This window comes from Prionailurus viverrinus, chromosome C1 (assembly GCF_022837055.1).
Source record: "Prionailurus viverrinus isolate Anna chromosome C1, UM_Priviv_1.0, whole genome shotgun sequence".
Lineage (NCBI taxonomy): Eukaryota > Metazoa > Chordata > Mammalia > Carnivora > Felidae > Prionailurus > Prionailurus viverrinus.
The window spans coordinates 96,981,744-96,996,801 of NC_062568.1; the positions used below are offsets into that span (position 1 = coordinate 96,981,744).

General features: G+C 44.7%; 1 protein-coding gene across 2 annotated transcripts in view; it reads right to left on the reverse strand.

The window, feature by feature from the left end:
* Positions 1-15,058, reverse strand: part of CCDC93 (coiled-coil domain containing 93) — a 93,073-nt gene that overhangs the window by 19,752 nt on the left and 58,263 nt on the right. For both annotated transcript variants that reach the window (XM_047870830.1, XM_047870829.1), the window contains exons 13-18: positions 9,464-9,526; positions 5,892-5,965; positions 4,344-4,425; positions 3,836-3,907; positions 2,252-2,305; positions 804-866 (exon numbers count right to left, since the gene is read on the reverse strand). In XM_047870830.1, coding sequence (XP_047726786.1) covers positions 804-866; positions 2,252-2,305; positions 3,836-3,907; positions 4,344-4,425; positions 5,892-5,965; positions 9,464-9,526 — 408 coding nt within the window. The remainder of the gene's footprint in view (positions 1-803; positions 867-2,251; positions 2,306-3,835; positions 3,908-4,343; positions 4,426-5,891; positions 5,966-9,463; positions 9,527-15,058) is intronic.

A 15,058-nucleotide genomic window follows, 5' to 3' on the forward strand; every position in this document is an offset into this window, starting at 1 on the left:
ACCTAAGGCAACCCTGAATATACTGTAAGCACACAGTCACAAATTTTCAAGTATGCAGCTGTGTTTTCCTGATTTTATTTAATTCTGTTTCTTTAAAGATTAGCAGTGTCCTTGTATCAAGGATGAATTTGACATATCCAAATTTCACCAAATAGCTCAGCAAAAGAAGCAACAGCCAGAGACAGGAGAAATGAGGGCTCACCAGCCCCAGCAGCCCTTTGGCCATTCCCATCAGAGCCTGGCTTTCTCTTCCCAGAGAACAGGAAGTAGGCCCAAGCCAAAGTACAACACAAGTTATGTCTTGGCTTCTGAGCTTCCGTGAGTCAGATCCTGGCAATGTAAGGGATTTTACCAAGCAATTTTGACATTATGTCCATTTATCTTTGGGACCAACTCTAAAACCTACTTCCCCCATATTTAATGGCTTTCTTACACACCTCCAAGGTTATCAAACAAGACAGCCAAAGTGGGCACTGTACGAGAGCACTAGAACTTGAATGCTGGCTCTGGCACTCACCAGCTGCTTGACTCTGGACAAGCGCGGAACGGATCTGAGTCAGCTTCTTCATACAGAAAATGGGGCTAAAACCTACTCTCCACCCCGGGTCAGGATCAATCAACATGAAGGAAAGTAACATACCGAAGTGAGGTGTTATTGTTATCTTAAACCACGTAGTTACCCTCCAGAAGGCAGCCTCAGTACCAACCTCATTTTTAGATACTGACAATTCCTAGTTCTGCTACAGGACATTCATACCTAGTTAGGTATATTTATCTATCTTGTTGTTCGTGCTTTCACTTACCTGTAGTAAACGGATCTTGTAAAGTTTCTCTTTCTCCATATTATACCGTTTGTCTAGGTCTTCCTAAAAATTGGAAAAGGACACAACCATCTAAGAGCAGGAAACTTTGATTCTTCAATGAAGTCTTTTGAAAGTGAAATTTTTTTTTTTTTTTTTTTTTTTTTTTAGAGAGAGCGTGAGTAGGGGAAGGGGCAGAGGGGGAGAGAGAGGGAGAGAGAGAGACAGAATCTTCAGCAGATCCACACTCAGTGCAGACCTTGATGCTGGGCTCGATCCCATGAGTCAGGTTAGGATCATGACCTGAGCCAAAATTAAGAGTCAGACGTCCAACAAAACCACCCAGATACCCCAGAAATTGAATATTTTTGTCACATCTTTCCATTCTGAGGCCCCAAATGTCTTTTCTCCAATGGCTGAGTTTAGGGTCTGGGTCCCTGTGTTATGTAAGACCCTTGAGGCTCTTTCACATCACTTTATTACAATTCTTCCTTCTTCTGGGGTCTAGGTGAAATCTAGTGTTCTTAAGTGGAATATCCCCCAAATTTATGCCTGCCACCAAAATCTACAATGATAAGGAAGTAATTATTAAAGAATCTCTTGTTCTAGGTATCTGCGTTTACAGTGACGCTAGATTTGCTTTCTACGTTTCTACTTAGAGCTACACTATCCAACATGAGAGCCACTAGTTACATGTGGCTGTTTAAATTTACTTTAACTGAAATTTTAAAAATATTCAGTTTCTCAATTACGACAGCCACGCTTCCAGTGCTCAGGGGCCACACAAGGAGCTAGTGGCTGTCAGAGTGAACAGTGTGGACACAGAACACTGTCATCACTGCACAGCGTTCTTTTGGGCAGCACTGAATTACAAGAAACTGGTTTAACTGGTTTAACAACCTGTGGGCCAAATTCACCTCTCTGCCTATTTTTGTAAATAAAGTTTTATAGGAACAAAGCCATGTCCTTTCATTTACATACGGACCGTGGCTTCGGATGGCTTCGGGTAGCGGAGTTGGCACACAAAGCTGAAGCTATTTCCTGTTGGGTCCCTTAGGGTGTGCTGACCTTGGAATGTAGTACCATAGGGACAGTTTCCTCGCTCTGCATCACCCCCACCCCTCCGAGCCTGTGGGTTGGGACCAGCAGGTGTGGCCAGGGCAGGCCTCTCGCCTTCTCAGCTGGGATACCAGAGCAAACACAGAACACCTGAACAAAGGCTGGGAGAAAACCCCCCAGAATGGCGGCCTTCAGGGCGATCACTGGTTAGACCCTGCTTCCGTCTGAGGGGCCAGGTGTGTGAAATGGGGCAATGCCCCTGAGAGCCCACACACGAAGACGTGGTCATAGTGAAAATTAAAGCAGGTGTGAAAACTGTCAGGGGAAGGTACAACGCTGGCGGCCACTCCCAGGGAGGGCAATGGCAGTCCTGAGATTGGGTACGTACTTACATTATGAGTCATCACAGGGGTTAGGGCACCATGTGGATCTCCAGAAGACAGGGTCTGAAATGATGAAAAGTAATGAACATCCTTCCTGAGTAAGGGGTATGGGATAGAAGCTGAGGGTCTGGATGTAGGAAGGGGTGGGGGACAGCTCATGGACCATGTCTACGGGCCCCAGATTTTAAATTGTTCTTACATGTGTGTCACAACAAACAAACTGCAACTGTCTTTGAATGTAATAATCCCTCCAACAAGATGTGATTGCTAAGAAGAGAAATATGATCTTGAAAGTCTGATTTATGCAAACTCAGTGGCTGAGCTGATGATTTGAGCCTCAAAGTTTTAGAAAAACCAGAGAGGCTGGCTGTGTGACGAAGGTTCCAGAACACTGCTGTACTGCACGGCCAGATTCTGCTACTCTCCCGTGCCAGTCCCATCCTGCCAGCATGGAGACACCTCCAAGACATACATCCTGCACAGCCAGGAGCACGGTCCCTGAGCTAGGGTACATGGACTGATGCTGGGTGGCTTGAACCAGCCTCTTCCCCTCCTTGAACTTTGAGCTGCCTGAACTGGATCTAAAGGGAGAGGGTGCAGTCAATGGGCTCTGAGACAACCAGCTCCTGTATCTTGCATCGTAAGCACTTGGGGCCTCAGGGGAAGAGCTTAGAATGAAGTGTGACAAGGAAAAACAAAACCAGTAATCCCTAGTCTTACTTGGTGAGAGACACAAACTTTTTTTCTGGCCTGTGTTTTCACTTAAAAAAAAATTATTTTTTAAGTTTATTTATTTATTTTCTTTATTTTTGAGAGAGACTGAGAGCGAGCAGGGGAGGGGCAGAGAGAGAGGAAGACAGAATCCCAAGCAGGCTCCACGCTGACAACACAGAGGCCGATGTGGGGCTCGAACTCACAAACTGTGAGATCTTGACCTGAGCCAACATTAAGAGTCAGACGCTTAACCAACTGAGCCACCCAGCTGCTCCTAACTTAACTTTCAGCGGAAATTCCCACTGGCTCCCCAGAAGAGCAAGTCCTGTATCCTGAGAGCCAGCCACATCCAAACAAACATCACAGAATCCAGAATTAAAACGTCAACTGCGGAAACATCAATGAGTTTCAAGAAGAGCAAGTCCTGTGTCCTGAGAGCCAGCTGGTGACAACCAGCAATGCTCCAGTCATGCCGGAGCTCTAACACTATGCCTCGTTCCTTGCTTACTGCTGCCTTTTAGGGGCAGGGCATGTCCCCAGGCAGCAGCGGAGGATGAAGTGAGTAAATTGGAACAAAATTTAGAGAACAGGTTGCTCTTTGAAGAAGGTTCCTAGAAACACCCCTTCCCTAAGTGGAGGGGGAGGCCAGACCAGAGGGTAAATGAGAGGGATGGAAATCTAAGGAGAGGGATGGAAATCTAAGAAAATTCTGTGATGAAAACAGTGGAGAAGCATGTGTTCAGAGGACCAGGTTGAGGGAAACTGGTCAGTCCTTTTTAGTATCAGACTTTTTTCCAGTCAGTCCTCCAGAAATCCTCCCGCTGATAAGTCACAACAGCACCTAACAGTCTTCAGGACTCCCTCCGAGCCTGTATTTACCTTTTCATCTCCAGCTGGCACTCTCTCGGCTTTCAGGTTTTCGATTTCCTGCTGCAGCCGCGTCATCTCCTCCTTTAAAGGCAATATGAACATTTACAAAATGCAGACAAGCTGGCGAATGGACTTGTGCCCGCACCGCCCCTCTAGTGACCACCAGGAGTGAGGGCTTATCACAGGACCCCCAGACATCCCAGGTTCATGTGATGTTATTCTTTCACACTTTATAAGACTTCTAAATATACATATAAATTAGAACACAGTGTTTGTTAGGCTGTGCTCTCAGTTTGGGGGTTTGACACACACAGTGACCGATGTGACTCACTTCCAGTCTCCTCAGGGTGGCGGGTACCCACCATAGGGCCCCGTTCATCTTACACAACTGACACAGAACTGCTCCATGAATCTACGTTTTCGACTGCACTGGAGTCGGATGCCACAACAGCACAAGGGGTGGTGACATTTCACAAGAGTCCTGGTTCAAGATCTGCTCACATCAAGCAACACTTACTCGACAATGTGCTTTAAACTCCTGTTCCTGACTTTTCAGGTTTTCATTCATGGCTACAAGTGCTCTCAGGTTCTGCAGGATGCTGAAGAGAAAAGACCAAACAATGACATATGGAAAGCTATTATGATTTTATGAATCACACCTAAAACCAAGTCCCCAGCTAAAGAGAAACTCCCTTTTAAATTTCCTTTGTCTCTCTCCAGAGTGTCTAATGGGTTCTCCACAAATGATAATGACTCCCATTTAACTGACATTATCATTCATTTATATACTCAAGTCCATCAGGCCACATCCAAACAAACATCACAGAATCCAGAATTAAAATGTCAACTGCAGGAACATCAATGAGTTTCAAGAATACTGCATCTACTTGTACCAATTACTCAACAGTATTCAGAGCATAGACGGCATCACACAGTTTTTAATTTCCACGAAAAGGAGACAAATTACTTACGGTCATTAGAAGAATTAATTTGAAAATAAAAATGTCAAGTATCTGACAATACTTTGCTCCATATCATGAAAGAAGCGTTGCTAATTATAAAGCCAAGTAATCTGTGCCTTCTTTGCTAAAAATGTACTTCAAATCTGGGACTGCTCAATCTGTGCCTGAAGCTTTTTATGATTTACAGTATCATTCAGGGAGATTTTACCTGGCACCTAAACACTTTGGTGCCAAAAAAATCAAATGTCAGTGTGTCTTACACTTTATTTAAGTTGTTTAAAGACAATTAAAAAAACTAATAAAAATGAAGGAAAAAAACCAGCATCTATTCTTTGAGTAAAAAAAAAAAAAAAAAAAAAAAAAAAGACTGCACCTTGAATCCCAAGGATGCAGGGCTGGAATGCTGCCAGTAAAAAACTGGTAACAAGGGTTGACTCCAAGGAGAAGAACTGGGTGGCTGGGGACACGGGTGAGAGGGAGACTTTCACCACATGCCTTTTTGTTCTGTGAACGGATTATTTGGTTTTTAAAACCAGAAAAACAAAGGTGGCGCTTGGTTGGCTCAGTCGGTTGAGCATCCAGCTCTTGATTTCAGCTCAGGTCATGATCCCAGGGTCCTGGGATCGAGCCCCAGGTAGGGTTCTGTGCTGAGTGTGAAGCCGGCTTAAGATTCTCTCTCCCCCACCACCGCCCCCCTCCCCGCCCATCTCTCCCGCTTGCACATGCTCTCTCTCTGAAATAAAAAACTATATGAAAATTAAAAAAACAAAAAAACAAAAAAGCAAAAGCAAAACGAAAAGTGTGTTGCTTCTGCTCCCAACAGGAATTAGGAGAACGAGGTGGCCAACTCAGTGCGGCCCAAGCCTCTCAGCTCGTGCTGGAGCAATGGGGAGTCACCACATTCTGCATGGGGCATGTGAACCGAACCGACCCGCATGGGGCCAGACCCTCAGCTCCTCAGTCCTGTGTTCAAACAAAAGAAGCCACCAGGCACTGTGGCAGAGTCAGTTTCTTCAAAGGGAACACCAGGGAAAAGGGAAAGTAAACACCAGGCAGAGTCACTTTCTTCAAAGGGAAAGTAAACACACGTGGAAACGTCTTACTTTGGATCAGCTTTCGATTCTATCTTCTCCAGGGCTGCTTGCTCCTTGTCCAGTCTCTCACTGTAGCTCTTCAACTGTGAGACAGAAAAGAGGCGTGGCTGCTAGACACTTGGGGGGACAGGAGAGTGAGCGTGTGCATCCTCCCCCCCTCCCCCGGCTCACATCTGTGCCCCACTTCTGACAGCTGGCCAAGCCCAGTGGACCCAGATGTACACCGAGAAAACAGGTGCACAAGAGAAACAGGACGGGGGTGGAGAGGATAACATGGTCAAAACCAGACCCATTGGGACACATTCTGTTGGTGAAGGAAATCTTGGCAATAACTTTAACTCACAGCAGCACACGGATGGAAAGCCAGAGTAAGGCCGACGGCAGGTGCCTGTCGGTAGGTCAGTATGAAGAGGGAAGTAAAATAGGCTATGAGAGACAGACCTGGCTTAAATTCCACAACACCAATGTCATGGCTATCAGCAGGGGTAGGGTTAAATCTATCTTCTTGAGTAATTTCACTTTCTTTTTCTGAGTCAGAGTGAGGATTTAAAAAAAGAAATTTTAAAGAAACTCAGATTTCCATTTATGAGGTCTACACGTATACAATAGAATACAAAGGTGCTAAAAAGAGTAAGAAAAAAGCATCTCTTTTAGGACGACCTCTAGCACCTACTGTTAGTTGGAAGAAAACGATGTACAAAACGTTGATTCCCATGTGTTTCCAATGTGTATAAAGGAATGTATATATCGAATGTGTACATGTATAAAAGGATATACGCATGAAGTATTTGTAAAAAGATTCACAAGAAACTGGTGATCCTCTGGAGAGGGTAACTATATGGCTGGGTTACAGTGATACAACTATTTTACTTTTTGAATTTTGAACTGTGTGAATGTGTTACCTACTCAAAAAAACAAGATAAAAAGTTCTAAGGGTACTAGTTGAAAATGGAAGACCAAGCACAAGTTGCAACAAGCCCTTCTTGCCAGAGTCCTAAGAAAAAACAGACGATTATGTTTAAACATGGGAGCAGGTACTGCAGGGACAAGAAGACGGCTGCCGGAAAGGCGGGGCTGAGGAGGCCCGCTGGGTAGGATCAGCAGACACAGGAAGGATGGTCTGCAGGGCTGGCATCGCAGTAGGAGAGCCAGCTGCGCTAGGCAGTGAAGCCTGGCTCCCCTAACGATGAGCTGGAGCTCAAGCCTCAGAGGCAGGCGGGCTCCCAGAATCCGTAATGCCCAGGAGAAAGGTGGACTGCCCCCCCAAATCACATACTACCGGCTGATCTCACCCAGCAGTAGGACCCACCCTTCTAGAACAATCACGGAAAGCAAAGCAGGCTGCATAAAATGGATACAGAATCCACACAGCCGGTAATAGGAAGTTTCAGAACCAAAGATAAGCATACCACCAAGAACTACCCAACATGCAAGACAGAACCACAAATGAGAAAAATAAAACTGAACAAATCAGTTTTGATCTGAAGAAACTGTTTATAGATCAAGAAAAACTTTCGACATGATGGATGCCCTTAGAGAGGTGGGAGAGAATACTGCACATACTACAAAGAAGAAACCTCACACGTAGGAAATTAAAGCTGCGACTGCTGAAATTAAAACATGGACAGGCCAGAACCCGGCGGCCTGGTGATGCAGCAGCACGTAGCCTCCCCACAGGTGTCATGGGCTGTCGTCTGTCCTTGACCTTCCCCACCCTCTCTACTTTACTAAATTTACTGGAAAGACAGGTCTCCCCTGGTTTTCAGTGCCACCAGGTTATCCTGGAAGGGCAGGTTTTGCTGAAAAGGTGAGAGGGGTCCGAATGCTCGTTTTGCCCAATCCTTGACTTGAACAGATAAGGAGGCAGAGGCCCAAAGGTGAAGTTCATTGCTTGCTCAGGGGTCTGGTCTTCAGGACTCTGACCAGCCAGGCTTCTTCAGAAGTTGCTGAATGCTAGGTTTTATACGGCTTCCCATTTTCCTAGACGGGACTTAGTTTGACCGCCCCACGAGAGAGCGAGCTCTCAGCAAGGTCTTTGGTGTCCGACAGCCAGCACTGGAATCCCAGCACCCTTGGTGTAGCTGTAAAGTCCCCAGCTGCACGACGGGGATGAAAACAGTGCTGCTAGTGTTGTTACAGTCCACGGACTGATACAGGTGAGGGGTCCAGAGCACAGCCAGCACATCCTGATGGTGGCCACTATTATTACCTGAGGATAAGAGGCGATCTCCTATCACTGACTTAAATCACTTCCTCTACCTCCCAGCACATGGAGCTCAGCAAATACCTGATTTAGTGTTTAGTACAAAGAAATGCCTTTAGAGCCACTTGGGATTTATACCCTAAGACATACAAGTGTTTTAGGAAATTGATATCAAGATGCTTTGCCTTTAATCTCTCCCAGATGGTTATACAAAAACTGATCCATGACTTGGCAAACTTCATGCCAGAGACTCTGTGGCAGTAACATTTAGACAGCAGCAGGGGCTCTGCCCTAGGAGTCTGCCATCCAGCCCATAGGAAGGTAGTCACAGAGCAGTGTGAAGAAAGCACATCTGTCCAAATGCGACACAGGCTTCTCTGGGAAGCATGACAAAAAACCTCATTCTGCCGTTCTTTTGCCTGCCCTTTTCAAACGTTCTGACAATAACTGAAAAGACTGGCCCAGGTCAGAATTAAAAAGTTTTGTCAGATTGACAGCAAGGCAGTGAGCTGAGTGCTACATATAGCTATAGAAATAAGAATTTGAAACAGGCACGTTTCGTGTGAAATTACAAAAAAGGGAGGGGGGGGGTACTGCCTTAGTGTCAGAGAAGTTGTTAAAACCAGTCCTGCTTCCATGTGGTTCGGAAAGTACCAGGTGGGGCCCCTGTAGGAGGCCCCTGTAGAGTGTGGCTATCGCTCGAGCACCAAAATCACCATGAGGAGAGCTTTTCCGATCCAGAGGAGGATAGCTCTCTATGGAAACACGAGGGACAGAAATATGTAAACTCCTCTCATGACAGGGCTGGCATCAGAAGTGTTTGTTTTCCTGACCTGGTCTCCCAGGCCATCACAAGTAGTAGGTGAGCCACACTGTAAACGCCCATGTGAGATGGCAGACTCCAAACCTGGGGTAGAAAACGCATCATGTGCTTCGAAATATACCCACCGCCCCCCTGCCCCCCCATTCGGCCTGGAAGATAAACAGCAATGCTGAACAACAAATTACAGCCTTCTGTAGTTCTCTCATCTTATGAAAAGAAGCCTTCTCGTTCTTAAGGAATTCAGTACTTTGAAGCTATTCTACAATCTGTGGGCTTGTAGAGGAGCCGGGCCCACTTACTGGGCATGGCCCCCCCAAATTCTACGTGGCCTGTTCCCTGCTGACTGGGCTGGCCTTCCTCGGGAAGCCTTTCCCGATGCTTCACGGCCCGCGACGGTGTGGATAACCTGGCTGCAGGGGTCATACTGTGAGCTGGTCCCATGTCCCCAGACGGCCCTGAGCCCTGAGAAGTGGACAGTGATGCCTCCCCACAGACTGATGATACAGGCATTCCATTAGGGGTGCAGGCCAAAAGCGGCTCTGCAGATCTACTCACCTCTGTCAGAGTTTTCTTGGTTTCATCATATCTGGCTTGTAGGCTGGTGTGACTTGCCTGCAGCTATAAAACAAAGAGGAGATACCTGATCTCATTCGATCCTTACAGCAGCACAGCTATGGGCAGATCCCCGTCTCACACACGGGAAAATGGAAACTCAGAAGACACTTAAACTGAGCGAATGTGGGAATTTTAGAATGGCTGTCAACAAGTGAAGAAAAAAATTCATATAATTAGCACCAACTACATGTCAGGTGATACGCTAGATATTCTGCGTAAGTTCTATCATTGAATCCTTAAATTCAGCGGAAGAAGACATTATTCTTACTTTATTTTTTTAATGTTTACTTATTTATTTTGAGAGGGCAGAGAGAGAGACACAGACAGACAGAGAGAGAGGGAAAGACGGAGAGAGAATCCCAAGCAAGCTCTGTGCTGTCAGTGCAGAGCCTGGCAAGGGGCTTGATCTAAGGAACTGTGAAATAACGACCCGAGCCTAAATCAAGAGTTGGAGGCTTAACCAACAGAGCCACCCAGGTGCTCTGACATTATTCTTATTTTACAGATGAGGAAATAAAGGCTCAGAGGGGTTAAGTTACTTGATGGCAAGTTTCACAGCTATTAACTGATAAAGCCAGGATTCAAATTCAGGTCTGATGTTTCTGTTTGTCTACACTCAGTTTGGTTAACCAGCCAGCATGCCCATTCACAGAATACAAACTGCATTTCAGCACTCAGGATTCTAGCACAGACTATGACAGGCCGGCAAACAATCTCAGATAGAAGAAAGAATTCAGAACTTCCAACGCTAAGAGAAAGAAAATGAATTACCTTTACTGTTCAAAGTTACATAATTGTAAACGTACATCTGCAAAATGTCATGTCGCTTTTCCTTACTAAAAGGTATATCCTTGTGCTGTCTGTGAACTTTCAGAAATCTGAAAACGTTCACCGAAACCCCAGAGCGTTTGTACATTTCCACTCTGAAAAGGGGAAGTGGCAGAAAATGATATCGGGCTCTTTGGCTGTTACCTGAGTACATATTAACAATGAGAAATTTTATTCTGAGTCTCAATGACTGCTTCAAAATAACGTGCCCCGTCCTTGAACCTGTAAGCAACCTATTAACAGTTATGTTGCCTTCAGAATCATGACTCCTAAATCATGCTTCTAGTCTCCATGACTGATGGATAGTTACACTTCCACGAGGCCTATCAAGAAGCCAACTCAAGCAGAGAGCAAAAGTGATAAAGGAGGGAAGCAGGTGGGCTTTGGCTTCTCCCTTTTCAAAGGAGCCATCTGTGCAATGAGAACTTCCATTGGCCTGGTTGTATAACTGGTAGAGAAGAGTATTTCTGGAGAAAGTTTTTCTCTTGAAACACTAGTGGTTGAACTCTTGAAGCTCTTTTGTAGCTCCAGGAAGGGCTCCTGGCATTTCCCACCTGCCTCACCCACCTTGCTGCCTACCTCTCAACCATGTGCCTGACCAGCTGCCATTTGACATTTACCTCATGCTCCACTCACATGAGGTGTGTGGGAGGAGACGATGAACACGGAACAGTCCCTGCACTCAAGGAGCTGGACCAGGAAACTGGGGATTAGAGTATGAGAATAGCTGGGGCAGGGCCAGACCTGGGGGAGGCCCAAGGAAAGAGCCTGGCTCACGGGGAGTCTAAGGAAGGCATCACAACAAAGACTCAAGCAGGCTGGGTCTTGGCAGAGATGTAGCTTTCTAATTAGAGAAGACTCATCTCTCCTCTTTAACTGATTTCATAAGAGGTCTTTTCATCTGCTCATCTGACCATCTTTTCTCAAACAGGATGTCCCAGTAGCTTAGCTGAGCTCTTCATCTCACTGGAATCCTTCATGATTCTCCTACCCCTATTTTCTTCTTCATCATTAAACCCTAGACTCACCTCTAAATTCAGCAGCTGGCTACCACTCCATTTCTGGGTTCCTCTTTCCTTCCTCAGTCTCAGGTTTCTTCTCAGTTACGTACTAGCTGCGTCCCAGCTCTATGCCTCTGCAGCGCACTCCCTTGTACCCAGAGAGGCTCTTTATTCCTTCTCTTGCTTTTGCCCCTCCTCCCATTGGTCTATTGGGCTAGAACCCTCCCCAGGGTTATCATCAAGGCCACGAGAGTATATCCGGGTTGCCTTCCACCTGCATGACCTTGGATGAGGAGTTCTTGGATTTAAGGAGTTTGGATTCTCTCATATACTACTGGTGGAAATATAAACTGGCAAAATAACTGGTGAATAATTTGATGGCTTCTAGCAAAATAAAAAATGCATATATTTTTTGACCCAGCAATTCTACTTCCTAAAATCTATCTTACAGGAATACTTACATATTTGCACAAAGATGACTGTACAAAGAGATACATAAATTTGCAGTGGAGAGGGGGAACCTGAAACAATCTACATACCCATGAATGGGGGCAGGTACAATAAATTATATTACACATGCGCTACATCACACTATGCAGTCAATTAGAAAGAATGAGGTATATTTATATAGTCAAAGTTTTGGTTTCACCATTAGAAAGATGTGTGATCACAGGCCAAACTACCTCACTTCTCTGTGTTTGTTTCCTTATTTGTAAAATGAGGAAAATAATAGTACCCCTTCCACAAGGATGTTGTGTGAGAAGAATGAATGAGTTTGAAAAGCACTTTGTAAGTACTCAGTAAAAAAGTCCTTCTTAGCCATTATCACTACTGACGGAGAGACATCTGTCTTAGAATAAATGAAAAATGAACTGAATATTGTAGTCAGACAACCCGTTCTCCCCAGGTAAATGGGCATATACAAGTGTTTGCAAAGGTCTCAAAAACAGTGGCCTTTTCAAAGAGTAGAGGGGACTGTCATATTTTGGAGGAGGGCGGACCTTCATTTCATGATATAGTTCCATACTATTTGGTTTATTTACAGTGAGCTTGTACTATACCTGTAATTTTTAAAAGTGGTTAAAGCTATTAAAAACGGATGGGGACAAAAAATGTGTATAGCAGACCTTCACACACAGGCGTGTGGAGTATATGGTCTCTCATTACGACTCGCTGTTCAGTGCTCACCAAGAAGTGAGTGAAGGCCGGGTGAGGTGGCCAGGGAGGCAGTCCAGGAGGGTGACAGAGGAAGGAGCTGGGGCTGCTGCTCCAGAGACCTGGATTCTCACACAAGAGGCTTGCTGCCGACGCTGTGACTTCTGGTGGACAGAATCAGAGACTACTAGGAGGTGAAGGAACTCTGCAGACCAGCAAGTCCAGAGGTGGACAACTTTTTGCAGAAGGGCAAATCTAGATAGAGCAACCTTTTGTCAAAGAGCAAAGTCAAATTTAAACTTTGGCAACAATGTTTGTTTGTTTGTTTATTTGTTATTTATTTATTTTGATAGGACATTCCAAATTAAAATGGGTGTAGCAAATTATCTAGAAATGAAAAAGGCATATTATAGCTCAAAACATTTTGAGAAAAAATGTTTATGAAAGTGTTGATGTTGGTTTTCAATCTTTACATTCATTTCTATACTTATCTGAGAAGGTTTCTAATCTTTTATTCCTTATGTCTGCATAAGGCTTTGGTTCATATAAGTGCATTCCTGTTTATATTTTCATTTCATCCTTGGAACTCTCTCTCTTTTTATCATCTGAGACCCCTAACTCATACGTGATAAATGACCTTGGCAAATATTTCCCTCCATCATTTTCCTTGTCCAGCTGACTAGCTACGTGGCTAGGGACTACTGTACGTGCTGGTCATCATTAAGAGCACTACTTGCAGTAATAATTATCGCTGTCCTTTACAGAGCCTGCCACATACGGGCAGTATGCCTGAAAAATAACAGGTGCATGGTACCCATAGGTTCTGGACCAACTGCAAAACAGACCCGAGTCAGCGAGGACTGCCCCTTCAGCTGAGTATGCTCCGGGACTGCCACTGCAATGACACTTAGCACCCCTTCTCCCCAAGTTTAGATGGGAGAGAAAAAGCAAACATTCGTGCTGAGATACTCTGACTCATGGGGTCTGCGGTATCTTCAAAACGATCTCCCTCTTGAGGGTAAAGACATTATGATAAAGAAGCATCATCCCTAATTCAGGCTTATCTTGATTCTGTGATGAGTTCTTTTTGAACCGATCACTTTCAGGTTCTTATCATAATGGCAAGGGTCAGGAGTAGAGAGGATACTCTCTGAGCTATGAGTTAAAATGTCTCAATAATAAAACAGAAATCAAATCACAATCTTTGTATCCTTGTTTGCTTATTATCCAAGGCATTTTGGCAAAACCAACCTACTGTTTGTTCAGCTATGGTAGAACAAATTCTAACAGAACAAATTCAAACAAAAAATGATCGAGCAAGCCCATTTGATGTATTAATATCTTTTGAATACGTGAGACTTGAAAGGATAAAAAATGTACAAGTTCAAAATGCCAAATGGCACCCATTTTTGGAAATCAATTATTATAGGAACTACTGGTGAATGGTTCTTTACGAAGCTGTATTCATTCCCATAATCTTCTGCTACACGTGCTTTTCTAATTAATTAAAGCGTACTGCCAATGCAACTGAAGCATGTAACAACTTTTTATCCTCTATTGATTGTTCCTGAGTCAAACTCTACTTTCTAGAATGAATATGTGAAGGTCTTTCCAAAATAGTCCCATCCATCACGAAGTATACAGAATACCATGTCCTAAAGCTCCCTTGAAAATAAACCTGTTTCCTCCATTTCCCCTACCTCACCAAAGCCATCAACAGCTCATGCCTGGACTACTGGATCAGCAACCTAACAGTCAGTCCAATGAACTCATGCTCCCACAACAAATAGAATGGTCTCTGAAACATGCAAAGCTGATAATGCCACTCCCTTCCTTAAACCTTCCAATGGCTTCCACTCACCTTATCATGCCCTGGGAAGTCCTGTCTGATCAGCTTCTGCTAACTAACTGCCCCACGTAAGACTCTCCAGCCACAAAACAGAAACTGGCCAGGACCCTTCCTCTTCCAGGTCCTAGCTCGTGTTGTTCCATAAATTCCCAGTCAAGCCCCCACCTACTTCCCATGCAGCCTTACAGCCCAGCAAACACCTATTCATCTTTTCAGTAGGAGTCCTCTGTGACTGAGGCTAGGTCAAGTCTCCCTGTCTTATGGCTCTAGAAGTCTCCTTCAAGCACTTATCACAGCTGTAATTAAATGGTGTTGTATGTGTGATGTATTTGTTTAGAATATGTTCCCTCATTGCTATCTTAAGATCCTTAAAAGCAGGGATAACTTGTTCTTCATTCATCCCCACGGCCTAGCAGAGTAGTGCTCAGTTAACATTTGTGAGCCAATAAATGCTCTTCTTGTCATGTGACCTTCTTCCAGAACAGACGTTGGCAAACTTTTCAGTTCGGGTCAGAGGATAAATATTTTAAGCTTTATGAACCACATCTGGAAAAGGCCAGAATGTAAACTATCTTGGGCTTTCTGGGACACGTGATCTCTGCAGCAACTACTCAGTTCTGCCCCTGGAGCTTGAAAGTGGGCACAGAAAGTATGTAAATAGATGTGCATGTATTCCAATAAAACCTGACTTACAAACACAGG